This window comes from Eurytemora carolleeae, unplaced genomic scaffold, assembly GCF_000591075.1.
Source record: "Eurytemora carolleeae unplaced genomic scaffold, Eaff_2.0 scaffold1785, whole genome shotgun sequence".
NCBI classification, from domain to species: domain Eukaryota; kingdom Metazoa; phylum Arthropoda; class Copepoda; order Calanoida; family Temoridae; genus Eurytemora; species Eurytemora carolleeae.
Window position 1 is genome coordinate 13,805 of NW_019397702.1, and position 17,241 is coordinate 31,045.

A 17,241-nucleotide genomic window follows, 5' to 3' on the forward strand; every position below is an offset into this window, starting at 1 on the left:
CATCTCCACCCCTCAACCAACCGGAACTTTATAAATACAAGAAGGCTTTTGGTTTTTTTGTCACTTTTTCCCAAAAAATAGTTTTTCTAAAATCAAATCAGATTCAACAAGTAAAATATTGGAGTAAAAAATAATTTTTAAACGAGGTTGGGTGACTTTCAAAGAATATAATATATTTATGTGTTTAATATGACAATTGCGATGTTTAAAAAGCATTTTTGCTTTTAGCTAACCGTATGCTGGTGAGAAAGGATGGACAAGTGAGACTAACTGCAGATTATGGTCTTGAAGTTTTAGAGGTAAAGTTTTAAATCTTTTTGTTTATTTGACAAAGGAATTGGTTTTCTATCACAAACTCTGATTTTCTAATCCCTATATCTTTGCAACCCCATGTTGTACACCTAAGATATTTAAAATTAGTAATTATGTTAGATTAAATGATCTTGATTATGAATTACTTCAGGTTTCCACCTTCAGGTTGCAAAGATATAGGAATTAGAAAGTGTGAGTTTGTGGCAAAGTCTAAATTTTATCATACGTTAAGAAGTTATATTTCAGGGATAAATGATTTCCAAAATTTAGAATTGTTGGGATCAGAGTAAATTTAACTTTAAAACTTTAAAGGGACTGTTTACGATCTTCCAATTGATTATTTGCATATATATGCTCAATTCACAAGGATACTTTACACCTTTATCTGATAAATGGAAGGTCCACGCACCTCTGACCCTTTAGTAAAAGTAAATTCAACTTCTATGAAGCAAAAAGTCTGACCGCATCAACCTTGTTGCACCGGCTAGTCCTGTCCATAGAGCTAGGTATAGTACAAACTGGTACCGGAAAGGTTGACCCGGCTCAGAAATTCAAATGTACTACAGCTGCCCATGGGTCAGATGAAATTACGCCTAAAGTTCAAAATATGACTGGAACGATCAGCTGTTCAAGTATAATCTCTTACCATTATTATAAAAAAATTTTATTTTAATTTTTATCACAAAACCGGGATATATTCCCCAGTTTTATGGTTCTTATATTGTATTTTTCCAGGTTGACCCCAAAGACAGCGGCGAATATGTCTGTCAGATTGATGTTTACGGAGATCCTATATCTATCAAGCATACACTAAATGTTATCGGTAGGAAAAATATAAACAGTCGTCTAAATTTTTTAATATTATCATATATATTTGAATATGTAATTACCAGCCTTAATATTTCAACCTTTCTCTATCAGATTTCCAGATGGTAGTATTAAAAGGTCGAAAAATAAGAGAACTATGAATTCAAGAAAAAAATGGTTGTAAAGAATTCCAAATATTTATTTAGGAAGTATACTTTTTTAATATTTTTTTGATAAAAATAGTTGGTAATTTCAAAATATACGATTTTTGTCCGTATTTGTAGGGGGGGGGGGGAGGTGGTCCAAAAAATCATATGCTAGGACGGACCCAAAAAGTTAGCATTTAGTTAAAACATTCGTTTTTCATATTTATATTCATTTTTAAAATTATTGTGGAATTGTTTTGCGCATTTTTAAATGAAACCATAGGGAAGTTTAGCCTAAAAAGCAGATGTAATTATATATATATATTAGTGATTTCTAATTCCTGTTCATATCTTTATATTTTTATAAAAATAAATAAAATCTATTTTTAGAAAGATTACTAATTTAATTTGTTTACATGTTCTTTTCAAAAGCTGTTTGCGTCTTTAAATTAGCTTCAATATCAACAGCTTTTAGACATATTGGATTATTCTTCTTTTCAGGAACAGAATATTAGTTTTTGTTTTTTAATAATACTTTTATATTAGTTTGTTTAGTCACTTGAAAGGTCTGATATCCATGGCTCAGTAGGAATTGTAAACACAAAGTGTAAACGCAGAATATTTATTAAACCAACCTACCAACCTACCAACCTACCTATTTACCAACCAACCAACCTACCTACTAACCTACAAGTGTAAACATTTATCTTTGATGAAATTTAGTTTTGAAATTCTTTGAAGATTTTTTTTTATTTACATAAAACATGATCAAAATATTTAATGACAGATTCTATATATAAAGTAGTAATCCCTGTTTGTCCGATCATAACTTGTGAACCCTTTGACCGATTGTCTCAGATTTTGAATAGGGAACTGTAGGGAAATGTAATAAATGCCGTACTCTTAAAAGTTCGCCCCAAACTGTATTAGTCCAGGCACAACCCGTCCGCTATCCAAGTCAACCAGGACACAACCCACCTGGCCCTAAATACCACACAGGGACACAGGCGTAGCTATAAAACAAGCTATTACTTTGGCTCTAAATGTCACATCGGGACACCAGCTTAGCTATCAACAAGCTATTACTTTTAATCTTAATATAATTATTTGTACGCGAATCTAGCTAGATCTAAATCGCAGTATTTTCAGGCGAATCTACCTTGATCTAAATGTGTCCTGATCCCCTTTTTGACATATCAGAAAATTTATAAATATCGCGTTCAGTCGCAAAAGTAAGTGCTATGGCAAACAAAAGTTTCGCTCTCTAGCTTGCATTCAAGAGGAATTATTATATATATATATATATATTTGAAGTTTTAGAGGTAAAGTTTTAAATCTTTTTGTTTATTTGACAAAGGAATTGGTTTTCTATCACAAACTCTGATTTTCTAATCCCTATATCTATAACTTTGAAAATCTAATAATTATAAGAAAGATAAGAATCATGCAAAATAAAAGTTTCCTGAGAAATATTTATAACAATATAGAATCATCATGAGAAAATATACAACAACAGATTTTTTCCTTATTTCTATTTACCTCACTTAAAGGAAATGTTGGCAAAAAATAAAGGACAAAACTTGTAAGGATCAACTATGGTGGTGTTGCCTTGTTTTTTTTTATCCCCCCACCCCCACCAACAAATGGATATGAATGATTTAACACTTTGCTTTACAGAAACATCAGATACGAATAAATATTTCCACATAAAAAGTATAGTATCAAAATCAACCTTTAAAAAAGTACTGAATAATATAATGATATCCGAAAAACCCTGAAATCGGAAGTCGACTTTTAGAATCAAGTTATAGTTTTAAAAATTCCAATGAACATGAGACACAGCAATTGGGCAATGTAAACAGACCCATTGCACTAAATCAGTGGTTTAATATGTTTAAGTATTTACTTTGTAACAACATCAAATATACTGAAGGATTGCTATAATGTCGTATTCCTATTCAAGTGTATTCTGGTTATTACAGTAAAATATGAATTTATAGTATAACTAATTTTTAAAGATCAGTCCAGCGATAACAATTGCAGATTTGAGTTTGATCTTTTAAAATTGATATATCATTCATTATTTTCTAACTCTGGTTACACGTCACAAGCGGGCTATTAAGTGTAATATATCCATTATCCTTTGCAGTTTTTGGCAGTAATTCAATGACGGTTTTTATTTTATAGTTTCTGTTCTTTTGTATAAGTTTTTCCTTATATAGTATTACAGGATTTTCTCTTTACTCTGCTGGGGGAAAAGGTAGCATGAATGGGATTAGAACTTCTGCGCCTTTAGTAAAAATAAATTCAACCTATATGAAAGTCTGCTCGCGTCAACCTTGTTGCACCAGCTAGTCCTGTTGATTGTCTTCTTTATTAACCCAATGTCTGTGCGGTGCAGTACAAACTGGGACCGGAAAGGTTGACAAGGATTGGAAATTCAAATGTTCTATGGCTGTCCGTGATTCATGCGAAGGGACTGTATATACATTTCATTGCAGGTGTTCCCCCATTCATATAGTCCGATTTACAACGGTACCGAGGGTACCGAGGGTACCTTTTTTTTGTCTGACAGAAAATTTATAAGTTCTGCAAATGAGGTTTCTCTCTATGAACGTGACTTCCATTTTTTAGACAGAAAAAAAAATATCTATCCTTACAGAGTTCTCCCAGGTACCTTAGATAAGAGATTCATGAAGAGAACGAATTATTTGGTGTAAAGCCTAAAAAGATAATCGAGTATCTTAGTTTTGCCCTTTATACAAATATTCATGTAATAATTCCGTAATCCTGGTTTTTTGTCAATTGACTATAAAAACATTGGAAGGTCTAAACTGAAGTAGATAATATAGGGTCGGATTCTGCAGTAAGGCTGGTGTGTTTTGCACTCTAGCAGTATTGTCTAGCTTGTATATTTTAATCAAAAAATGACAAAACGTATTAGAAAAAGCATGTTTTTTGAAAATTTTTCACCGTTTTATCCTCAAGATAATATTTGTTATGCTTATTTCCCGTGAAATCCAATCATTTTTCGAGATTTGAAGATTAACACTGTAACGGTCTGCCAAAGACATGTAGAATTCGACCGTATGTTTTATTTTTTCAATTTAGAACTTAAAATGGTGTTTAGAAGAGCAATTCTTAGAAAAATGGGAGTACAGAATTATCATATGAGAATTAATATAGTAATACAAGGACAAAACTAAGGTACTCCATTATCTTTTTAGTCTGTACACCAAATATTTCGTTCTCTTCGTAAATGATTAACCTAAGGTACCTGGTATAACCATTAAAGGTTAGATTTGTTGTACAATCGAATTTATCTTAAAACCCTACATCTGACTAGTGCCTACCCTGTGAGAAACAGTTTCCTTAAAATATTTTCTCTCATCTCTAACTCATTTTGACAGTAAATGCAAACTTTGATAAATGAGAAGAGGCAAGAAATAGATGCATAATTCATTTCTTGCAAAAAAAAAAGACAATTTCACGGGATCTGACACAAAAATTCACTTTCAACGCTAGTTCTTTGACTAAATAAAGAAAGCTGGATCATTTTTTCTGTGAAAACTTATAAAGGAATTAGTCTATAACCTAGGAGCTCAGGAACATAAATGCTTTTTTATTCTCGCCTTGAGAAGCTAGACTAAAAATTAAATTTAGAGATTTTAAAAAAGTAAATATAATATTTTCTTAACAGTTATATTACGACGACTTGTTAAAATATTTAATTATTACAAGTTTTACAAAGGAGTTGAGTCTTTGGGACAAACGCTGTTTTTTAAATCCCTAAATCTTTGCAACCCAATGTCGTTAACCTTAGATATTTCAGTATATGAATTCTTTATAGATCAAATAATCTAATTTTGAAATATTAAACCTGCAGGTTGTTAAGATATAGGGATTAGAAAATTTGAGCTTGTGGCAAAGACTCAATTACTTTAAGAACCTCTAATGTAAGATTTTCCCCATCCATTTTCCAGGGTAATGCTGCCACCTATACCCACCCCTGGTACAAACTCCGTGACGAAAAATTTGGTTAAATGAATTGAATTTTAGCCACAAATTCAAATTTTCTAATCCCTATATCATTGCAACCCGATGATGTTAACTTTTGATATTTCAAACTACGACTATTTGATCAAACAGAATTCATAGTTTGAAATATCTAAAATCTACGATATCAGGTCACAAAGATATAGGGGTTAGAAAATTAGAGTTTGTGGCAAAAACTCAATTCCTTTAAATCCAAATACGGAGAAATTGTCCTGACATTAAAATGTGTTGACATTTAGCAAGTTAGGTTTGTTTTTACAAGTTTAAAAGAGTATTAAGTATTTGTTTCTTTTAAACTTAGTTTTCGGATTATTTGCTAAATCAAATCATGTTATATTTTTACGAGATTATATTTTTTAAAAGTACAAAAATTTGAAAATAACTGAAGAGAACGAATCGATATTAAATGAAGAGATAATTGAAACAATTTGTAATGGATCTCATTTCCTAAATCAAGAGATTAGAGGAAAAATCTATTGAAATTGATCTTAATAGAGATTGTTAAATGTTCCAGCATCCCCCCCCCCATTTTTCAGAAAAATATTGTTATTATATTCAATTTTTCGAATAATTAATACAATAACCAAGTTCATCTGATTTTTCATTACTTTCTGTAATGAGGGCCGTTTAATGTGATACCACAAGGTATTTGAAATGAATAAGTAGCTTAATTTCATCTAAAAAAGAGATGTAAACCAAAAGCAATTTAAGCATTTTTTCCCCTTGGTTTCATAAAATTTCAGAAAACCCTGGCGTAAAAGAAAAAATTTGATTTTACCATCAGGAAAATTTTCGATCGCAATTTTAGCAGAAATTATCTTTCAGCCCTTTCAGAAACATTTTTGAACTTGATTTTTTTTCCTTTTTTCGAAAAATGTGTTTTTTGCGTGTACTTTAAAATAGAGGAACAATCCCTTTATATGAAAATTAATTTTATCTGTTACCAGTCTATCTGCAGTGCTGTGAATTTGGAAAAAGATAATATATTCTCTTTCAAGCACTGCATTTTCTTTTTCTACAAACTTCAATATCTTTCCAAGAATTTATTTGAACACAGAACCTACAATCTACTTGTTTACGGGAAAAATGTAACAAACATATATAGTGTTGTATCACACAATTGAGAATAAACTTCGTTCGAATTTTTATTATACCTGAAGTGCCTAGCGTGGTAGAAAAAAATTGAATTTTAAAGAAAAATTCCAATTTAAAAATAAAATTTAACTTGAAAAAATAATTGAATTTTAAAAATAATATTTTATTTTAAAAAAGTCTATTTTATTAGCCTATGTAACCCTCGAGTACCCTTTGGTTTCCTCAAAAAATAAAATCAGCTCAATCGGACCAGCCGTTTGGTCAGCTATATACATAGTCAGCCCACTCAACGTAGAACGTTGAAACCAAGCTAAGAAAATTCCAGTGGTTCTATCCAGTGTCCTTTTATCAAAATGTTAGATAATGCTGTCAAGAGGTTCGTGAGTTATGATCGGACATACAAACACGCAATGGAGATTACTACTTTATAAACTATAAGAGGAACTGTTCGGTCGGCCTTTGGTAACATACATTGGGCACATAAATACGTTCATACATACAGTTTTACCATTCTAAAGTATGTTGTGCAATGTACAAGCATGTTTTTAAATATTTTACTTTTTTTTCAATCAAAATACATTTCATTTACAGATAATGCAACTAGCTATGCACTTAAACATAATTTTAATTCTTTAATATTTAGTTCCTCCTGAGATCACGAGCTGGAACAACTCCATCAAGGGGAACTCAGGGGACATGTTGACCCTCAGCTGTTCAGCTGAAGGAGATCCACCTCCATCCATATCATGGACACAACACTCAACATCAAGGGTAAGATAATTCAATATAGAGGGTTGGTTAAAACAGCATGCATAGTGCATATAATAGCATATATTCTCCCCAACACAGCATGCATTACATGTATATCCCTAATCAATGCATGCATACCTTAGCATTTATTACCAAAAACAACATACATACTTTAACATGAATTCCCCAACACAGCATTCATACCTTACATGCATTCCCACAACACAGCATGCAAACTTGAACATTTATTTCCTTTAATACAATATGCAAACGTGAACATGCATACCCATCAAGAGAATATGCATACGCTTAAACAAGTATGCGCGCACATCAACACAGTATGAAAACTTGAGCATGTATACCCATCATCACAGCATGCATACTTGAACATGTATACCCATCAACATAGCATGCATACTTGAACATGTATACCCCTCAACATAGCATGCATACTTGAACATGTATACCCCTCAACATAGCATGCATACTTGAACATGTATACCCATCAACATAGCATGCATACTTGAACATGTATACCCATCAACATAGCATGCATAATTGAACATGTATACCCATCAACAAATAATGCTTACACTTAAACAAGTATGCCCATATCAATACAGTATGAATATTTGAGTAATGAGCATATATAACCATCAACACAGCATGGATACCTAAACATTTATTACCAACAACATTGAATGCATACTTGAACATGTATACCCATCATCACAGCATGCATACTTGAACATGTATACCCATCATCACAGCATGCCTACTTGAACATGTATACCCATCATCACAGCATGCCTACTTGAACATGTATACCTATCATCACAGCATGCCTACTTGAACATATATACCCATCATCACAGTATGCATACTTGAACATGTATACCCATCATCACAGCATGCATACTTGAACATGTATACCCATCATCACAGCATGCCTACTTGAACATGTATAACAATCATCACAGCATGCCTACTTGAACATATATACCCATCATCACAGCATGCATACTTGAACATGTATACCCATCATCACAGCATGCCTACTTGAACATGTATAACAATCATCACAGCATGCCTACTTGAACATATATACCCATCATCACAGCATGCATACTTGAACATGTATACCAATCATCACAGCATGCCTACTTGAACATGTATACCCATCATCACAGCATGCCTACTTGAACATGTATACCCATCATCACAGTATGCATACTTGAACGTGTTTACCCATCATCACAGCATGCCTACTTGAACATATACTATGCCAGTAAATATATGACTAGTTATATCATTTGTCATATAATCCCACAATGGTTTCTTCTAATCATTCTACATTGAAGAATATTTGATTGGTTTTTATATTGAATACCTAGAAAGTAAATACGTATTACTCCCCCCCCCACCCCCTCCCATGTTGAATATAGATTAATATTATGAACATAAGTATTTATAAAGGGCGTATAAGAATTTGAAACCGCATAGTAAACTTACTTATTTTGTATAATGGTTTTATTTGCGTCATGGAGTAGAGTCTGGTCTAGGAATGGGCGTTGGCTTAAGGCTTTCTTCACACATTCGGATGATTATCACATTATGCAAATTTGATTTTATATTAGTTTGCTTGTATTACATCAAGCTAATTTTTGGGCGGAGTAAACATTTTGAAAAATGTAATAACAACAGATTTATCAAGATTACAACTACGAGAAAGATAACAAATATAAGATTATTGTGAAGCCCTTTAAAAGACATAATACCGAGAAAGTTTTAAAACGGACCTCAAAACGGACTTCTTAACGAACCTAAAACGACCTCACAACGGATCTCAAAACAGACCTCACAACGGACCTCAAAACGGACCTCAAAACGGACCTCAAAACGGACCTTAAACGGACCTCAAAACGGACCTCAAAACGTACTTCAAAACGGACCTCAAAACGGATATCAAAACAGACCTCAAAACGGACCTCAAAACGGACTTCAAAACGGAATTCACAACGGACCTCAAAACGGACCTCACAACGGACATCAAGACGGACCTCAAAACGGACCTCACAATAAACCTCAAAACGGATCTCACAACGGACCTCAAAACGGACCTCAAAACGGACCTCAAAACGAACCTCAAAACGGACCTCACAACGTACCTCAAAACGGACCTCAAAACGAAGCTCACAACGGACCTCACAACGGACCTCCAAAATGACCTAACAACGATGCTTATCAGTAGTCTGCTTGTCTGACCTTATTCAATTAAAGTGTAAAAATAAAGGAAATAATGCAAGACATGCCTAGTGCCTAGAACCTGGTTGCATGACCGTTTATCATAAAGCTTGGCATTGCTTGACTTATAAAGGATCTACCAGCAAGCACTTTACCTGAGGGATATTAAATGAGCATGGAACAACTTTGAGAAAGATCGATTCAAAAAAACATGAGAATATGTTCAAAAAAATGTTGGACAAACTTACTTAATATTTCTTTTTTTTAAATATCTATTATTGATATTAATTTACTTGCAAAATATTGACTCTGTCAAAAATATTTGTTATCAAATTATTTGTAAATTTGTTAAGGGTTAAAATTTTCACAAATGGTAATAAAAGCAAGGCTTATACAGCAAGGGATTCTGTAATTATTAGCAATTCTCAAGTGAAACAGTTTGTATAATAATAATGTATAAAAACTAGTGCCCCATGGCAATCACTATTGTTCATCACTATATTTTTGCAACCTGATGTCAAACTTAGAACTCTGCAACATCAACAAATATTTAAAGTTTATCAAGCTATAAACCATCAGAGGCCGAATTTAAAGAATTTAAGTCGCGACTTAATTCCACCAAAACCCGGTTTAAATTGAGCGCCGGCTTAAATATTGATACAATTTTAAGTGAAACCAATCATAATTAAGCCGCGGCTTAAATTTAAACCGCGGCTCAAATTCTTTAAATTCGGCCTCAGGTTTCTTTTAGAGAAATTTGAACGTAAGCTTTTGAGGAAAGTGTTCAGTCCTTTTAGGGATTAAGTCATGTTTTATTCAGAGGCTTTACATTGTATAATAGACACAGAAAGGCTGATTGTTTAAGAAATCTTTTATCAAAGTTTTAGTACATTTAACGTAATATTTATTCGTATAAAGAAGAATTGAATCAGCATACAATTATGATACAGACGGTTTGATACATCCTTGTGCCACTTCGGATCATGTTACTTTAAAATTTATGTGTACTTGGTTTATAGATTTTTTATAAATCCATCCATTATATCCATTTGTAAACAATAATAATATTTTATTTTAGATAATACCCAGTGCCCCTAATGGTTATGGTAAGGGGCTGCTAGGTCCCTTGACGCGGCACGATGCTGGAATTTATATCTGTACTGCACAAAACCAGTTTGGGCAGAAAACAGAACAAATGACCAGAGTGGAAGTTCTATGTAAGTAAAATGTACAGAGACAACTACTACAGAGCCTGTTCTCTCTATAGATAGTGGTCGTGTAGTTCACGTACTTTGGGGGACGATATGTTGGCCGCAAGATGTCTCATGCTAAATTCTTATCTGATAGATAGATATTTCTCCGTACATTTGACGACCAATATAGGAGACGTTGTTGTCGACCAATGTTGTTTATGGAAGGAACGGCCTCAGATGAGACTTTAATAACAACTTCATGGAATTAGTATTTTCTTATACTTGCAATTCATAACATTAACATCTTTTAGTTCGAGTCGTTATTCAAGTCTCATCATTTGTGTGGGTATCTTTATATATCTCACTATTTGTTCTAAATACACCTTAGGACCCCCAAAATATAACCAATATTTTTTCAATAAATTAGTTGAACCAAATTACACAATATTATATATCGTTTTTTAAAAGTTGTTGCCCAACGAAATTACAGAATGACTTTGAGCAAGTGTGGATCTAATTAAGATAGAAAAAAATTAGAATAACAAAAAAATATATTTTTTTTTTCAGATCCTCCCGAAGTAAGCATAGAAGAAAACTGGATACTAAGAGAACAAGGAGTTTGGGAGGTGGAGCTGGTCTGCTCTGTACTAGCTCATCCACCCGCCCAGGTTAGTAAGTGGAGTTGGTTAGATCATCCACAAGCCAAGGGTAGTTAGTGGAGTTGGTTAGCTCTTCCACGCGCCCTGGTTAGTTAGTGGAGTTGGTTAGCTCATTTACCTGCCTTGGTTAGTTAGTGGAGTTAATTTATAGCTCATCTACCCACCCTGGTTGGTTAGTGGAGTATGTTAGCTCTTCCACCAGCCCAGGTTAGTTAGTAAAGTTGGTTAGCTCATTCACCCACCTTGGTTAGTTAGTGAAAGTTGACGATCATGTGTCACTGATTTTCTGATTTTTAGCCCTTTATCATGAGTCTTTGTCTCAAATGCTATTATCAGGAAAGAAAAAAACTGAGTTCATTTTTTCTGAAATATTAGTTTTAATATAAAAGTTTGAATTAGGAAAGTTATTGAAGAGCACCCAGCAGTAGTAGAAGTAGTGGTCCAAGTTCTGTGTAGAAAAAGTACTATTGGAGGAAACTTATTCCAATATAGTTGATACAAGTTATCTCCACAGAGACCTGAATACTAGAAAACTTGTAGATAGATTGGTTAATGATAAAGTGGTTGGGTAGATAGATTGGTTAATGATAAAATGGGTGGGTAGATAGATTGGTTAATGATAAAGTGGGTGGGTAGATAGATTGGTTAATGATAAAGTGGTTGGGTAGATAGATTGGTTAATGATAAAGTGGGTGGGTAGATAGATTTGTTTATGATAAGGTGGGTGGGTAGATAGATTGGTTAATGATAAAGTGGTTGGGTAGATAGATTGGTTAATGATAAAGTGGGTGGGTAGATAGATTTGTTTATGATAAGGTGGGTGGGTAGATAGATTGGTTAATGATAAAATGGGTGGGTAGATAGATTGGTTAATGATAAAGTGGGTGGGTAGATAGATTGGTTAATGATAAAGTGTAAGATGTAAAAAATATCCTGCGAAAAATGTCGCTGAAAAAATTCGTTTCACTTCTAAATTTTCCCAATGGGTAATATTTTTTATTACATATGAAGGAAAATTAGTCAAGGCAATCACTCGTATTATTAATATTCAACGACTCGGTTTTTCTTACAGTTTATTATTTACAACGATACAAAAACTAAAAGGATGATACTATACGAATCAAGTATTATGAATTGAAGTTAATTCAGAGTGATGGGGAATCTTCAAGGGAACCTCTAGTTAAGGGAGCTGATGATCAACTAACTCTTTTTCCCCAGATTTCGCTCCACCCTGGGCTAGCATTTAACCCTAGTACCCCGTGAGCTGGCCGGCTAGCCCACCAGCCCCCGGGTTTCTGGAATAACGGAACTTTGCGCTTGGCTTCGGTTTCTCCGCGTGGCTTGGGTTATTTATGGAATTCAAACACAAACAGGAAAAAATCCGTTAGATTTGATGAGGGATGGAAAAAGGGGTGGGGAGGAGAAACTGGAAATGATGGAAAGAGGGAAAAAATACTATTTATGATCGCAGGAAAGATCAACACATCACTTTCCTGCTACATTATATATTCTATTTTATGCTAGAAGTTTGCGACGGTTTGTTCAATAAATTCTCATTACCCATCAAATATTAATGTTTCCTCCATATACCAAGAGTAATGTTTAAATACAATACATCGAACATTAATTAAAGGGGCTGTATACGTAATTACAAATGATCCTCCATTCTATAGATTAATCAGATCAAGGTTTAGATGGTATTTTGTGAATTGTGTATGCCACCCTTTATATGGAGGGTCGCTTGGAATCACGAAGATAGTTCTTTTAACATTTTTTTAAATGTTTAGATTGCATGGTATCAGGCCCCTAAACGTCGGTTATCAACAGATGATCAGATGTTACTGGAACGTAAAGGAGATAGGAAAGGGTTTACAAGAATTTGGTAAATTCAATCGATTGTAAAAAACATGTTAATAATAACAAACTCAAATCAGCTGATTCCGATATCTTTGCAACCTGATGGTTAACATCTTTGATATTTAAAACTTGGGTTTTTTGATCTAACAGAATTTATTGTTTGAAATATGTAAGTTCGTAGACATTATAAAAATGAATATTTTTTTTACTTTTATGCAAAATTGTCAGGTTTTTAAGCTTCTAAACCTATTTGGTATAGACTGATATTAAATATTGAACGCCTGGAGAAGAAGTTCTTTACAAACTTCAGCTGTGAGGCAGACAACCCTCTTGGCAAATCCAGTGCAGCGATTGCATTAACAGGTACAGGGTGTCATAAGATATGTTTTTTTTTTAGATGAAATAATCTGAAAAAATGTGGTAACGGTAAAAACTGTTTACTCTTCAACTACTTTTTACAAAACTTGTTGACTTTTCTCAGGTTCCCAAAAATCTGAGAGCTTTAAACAAATTTCAAAATTGTTTATTCTACACATTTGCTTTTTAACCCTTTGATAAACTAGATATATGCAAACAATCTTTTCTTAGGATGCAAATTTTGCATACCTTAAAATAAATAAAGTTTTAGAATATTATAAATTGACAACTGAAAAATCTAATTTTAATGAAAATAATCATTTCCTTTAAAAAAATTCATCCATGTTTTTTTTACAGGAGCCCCTCGAACTCCGAAGTTCACGATGACCCAGCCCAACATCCTGCCAAGGACTAGAGAGTTCAACGTCAGCTGGACAACGGATAGTTTTGCGCCGGTCACGGACTATTTCCTGTACTACAGGAAAAATAAGGTTTGTATAATCTGGATAGAATTTTGATCCTTTTAAAGTTTACTGAGATCCTTTACAATTTTACAATCCCCATATATTTGAAGATATTTTAAACTATGAATTCTGTTTGATCAAATAATGTACGTCAGGTTGCTACGATATATGGATAAAAAAAGTTATCCCGAAGCTCAATTCCTGTGTGGAGGATTATTAGTTTCGTTGTGAGAGTTTGTTATTTTTCGGTTTTTGATTTGCTCTGTTTTAGGCTGGTACAGCTAAAGGAGATCGGGGCTGGAACGAGGTTGCTATTCCGGTAACAACTCTTGGAGCAGGGATGAACTACAAGGGTTACTATGTGATTAAGAACCTGGAGAATCGTGTTGTTTATGATGTAATAGTTCGAGCACAGAACATGTTTGGAATCTCCTCAAAATCTGATCTCTTCAATTTCTATGTTAAAGGTAGGTTTGTTTAACAACCCTGGGCCTGATCAAAGAAATGCACTGGACATGAATCTTTGCTTTATTTGCTTCAAAAAAAGGCCTCAAAGTGAATTAGTTACAGAAAAAATAGATAAGGATTTATTCTTAATGAATCCATTTCCTTTCCATCCATCTTGGTATTGGATTATGCTAGAAACACAATATATCTAATATATAAACCCTAACTCATTTATTGTTTATACTTAGACTTATATATATACACTTACACTCAACACACTCCAAATAACTTTATTTACATTAAACAACAATTTGTCCAAATACTGAATATTTTTTGTCATGTTTTATAAAAACTCTAATCCAATACAACAATTTCATTAAAAGATTATTCATTTGGCGTACCGTCCCGTTTTGCCTCATAAAGTATGTACATTGTACAACTGTACAGCCTGCTCTAGCTGATTAAAAAATGTCAGAGTCCGAAATTTAAAAGAGTATTGTTGAACGAAACTCCCGAGTTTCTTTTTTGGGGTCTTGACTTTTGTGTAGATTTTGATTTAAAGATTCGAACAAATTGGAGAATATAAAGAAACTAAATATAATAAAATTTCATAACAAAAATCTATATCATCAAAACTGCCTAACCCCATTCGTGAAACCCGGGTTCTAAAACTGGTTTTCATAACAAAACTCTGACTTAAGTTTTGGGCTCAGATCGTAATTAAAATGAACCGGACTACGAAGTATGTACAACAGTACAGCCTGCCCTAGCTGATTAAAAAAATGTCAGATCGTAATTAAAATGAACCGGACTACGCAGTGCCAATAAAATAACACTTGAAAAATTATCTTCGAATTAGAACGAGTTTTTTACGTACAGAGACTGATAATGATTTTTAAAAAGTCAATGGTAGAAAAAATAAAAAAATGTTAACAATATCTATATTTTAACCGAATGAAAAGTTTTTTTACTGAAACTTTTGTAAGGAAAAAAGATGCCATAACTTCAAAACACAATTATAAATAAAGAGATACAAGTAGAATTAGTCCTCTGGGATATCTTTAACAGGAAGACAACAGCTGTTGTTCAAAATTGTCCTTGAATTGTATTTTGTAAATTTTGTAGATTTTTAAAATCATTTCGTACAGAATTTCAATTTCAGTAATCATAACTTTTTTACTTTTTGTTACCTTTATGTTATTCATTGTGATCCTATAAACTTAATTATTTATTATATATATCTTTATATTCATCTTTATATTTGGGTATTATTTATATCTTTATATTTATCTTTATATTTACCGGGGAACAATCCTTTAATAAACATGGCCCTACCATAAGGAATTGAGTCTTTGTCACAAAATCAAATTTTATAATCCCTTCATCCTTGCAAGCTGATGAGTAACGATAAGTTTGATATTTCAAACTTATAAATTGTTTGATTTTACATAAGAATCCATAGTTTGAAACATCTAAGGTCTATGGCATTGGGTTGCAAAGGTTAATAAATTAAATCATCTGAGGTTGTGGCAAAGAAACTATAGTTAAACCGCCTAATTTTGTTGCATAAAGGCGCTGGATCAACCACATACTGGGTACACTAGACGGGCAAGTACAGTAAAGACTAGTCCGAAGTCCTTGTACCGATTTCATGCAACTTCACAAACTTGGTACACTAGATGGGCCGGTACAGTAAAGACTAGACCAAAGTCCTTGTACTATATATAACCGCCTAATTCTGTTGCATAATTGCGCTGGATCAACCACATACTGGGTACACTAGACGTGCAAGTACAGTAAAGACTAGTCCGAAGTCCTTGTACCGGTTCATGCAACTTTAAAAATTCGGTACACTAGACGGGCCGGTACGGTAAAGACTAGACCGGTTCATGCAACTTTTGAACTAATGTGAATACTCAATTCCAAAGTGTTTAAATATTTGATTATTTAGGTGTTGATGAATCCCCACAGCAGTTAACAGTGGTAAAATCTGAATCAGAGATTGAGCCTGAATTCCCTCTGCTGCAACCAGACACAGGTTCTGCTTCCAGATCATCTCTTCTCTCCAACCCGTCGCACCTACTCATCTTGATACCAATATTTAGTATGAATACAATGAGATACTTATAAAACCGTGCTCTATGTTGTACAAATTTTGTATATTCTATAAATTATGAATATTATTATTAGCGCTTAAACAGTAACTGTTATCCCAACTACAACGTTAAAAGCATGTTTAAATGCTTGGGAAAAAAACTAGTAAAGATTTAATCTTGACAATAAGACCAATAAAACCAATTTTTGCTAAAGTAAATAAAAAAAAAATGTCAACCTTCCAATCTATGTGAAGACTGTAAAATTTTTAGATGTTGTTGAATTGACTATATGTGTTACCCATTTAACTCTGAACAGGATGTAGAGGAGGAGGAGTGGGGTTTAGGGAGGGGGGGGGGGGGTTTTTTTTCCAATATCGCTCATTTTATAAAGCCATCCCCCTATCAAGCTCAAAAAAATGTAATCTTCAAAAGTTTATTTGTGGAAACGTCCAAAAAACCTTAAAAAAAGAGTTTTGCTTATCCCAGTATGACTTGCAAATTAATTCCTTGTCTCAAAGAGTACACCCCCTGAACTATCCATGAGGCCATTCAACTTTTCAGAGTTAAACAAGGTATTCCGTCTCCTTAGTGGAGATTCCTTTGATGCTTTAATTGAAATTTCAATTAAAAGTTAAAAGTGAAAAACAAGTTATTATTTGATGTAGGATCAGAATTATATTATATATAATTTTAATGAATTTTTCAGAAACCGAAAGTAATTCTGTTACATCAGTAATCTTCATCCTGTAAACAAAAGT

General features: G+C 33.2%; 1 protein-coding gene across 1 annotated transcript in view; it reads left to right on the forward strand.

The window, feature by feature from the left end:
• LOC111715547 (neuronal growth regulator 1) overlaps window positions 1–16,718 on the forward strand; it is a 25,675-nt gene extending 8,957 nt beyond the window's left edge. Inside the window, exons 3-12 of the mRNA XM_023490901.1 lie at window positions 229–299; window positions 1,048–1,135; window positions 7,060–7,187; window positions 10,489–10,627; window positions 11,171–11,271; window positions 13,050–13,123; window positions 13,379–13,482; window positions 13,834–13,967; window positions 14,212–14,407; window positions 16,339–16,718. Coding sequence (XP_023346669.1) covers window positions 229–299; window positions 1,048–1,135; window positions 7,060–7,187; window positions 10,489–10,627; window positions 11,171–11,271; window positions 13,050–13,123; window positions 13,379–13,482; window positions 13,834–13,967; window positions 14,212–14,407; window positions 16,339–16,517 — 1,214 coding nt within the window. The 3' untranslated portion in view covers window positions 16,518–16,718. The remainder of the gene's footprint in view (window positions 1–228; window positions 300–1,047; window positions 1,136–7,059; window positions 7,188–10,488; window positions 10,628–11,170; window positions 11,272–13,049; window positions 13,124–13,378; window positions 13,483–13,833; window positions 13,968–14,211; window positions 14,408–16,338) is intronic.
• The last annotated feature ends 523 nt before the right edge of the window (window positions 16,719–17,241 follow it).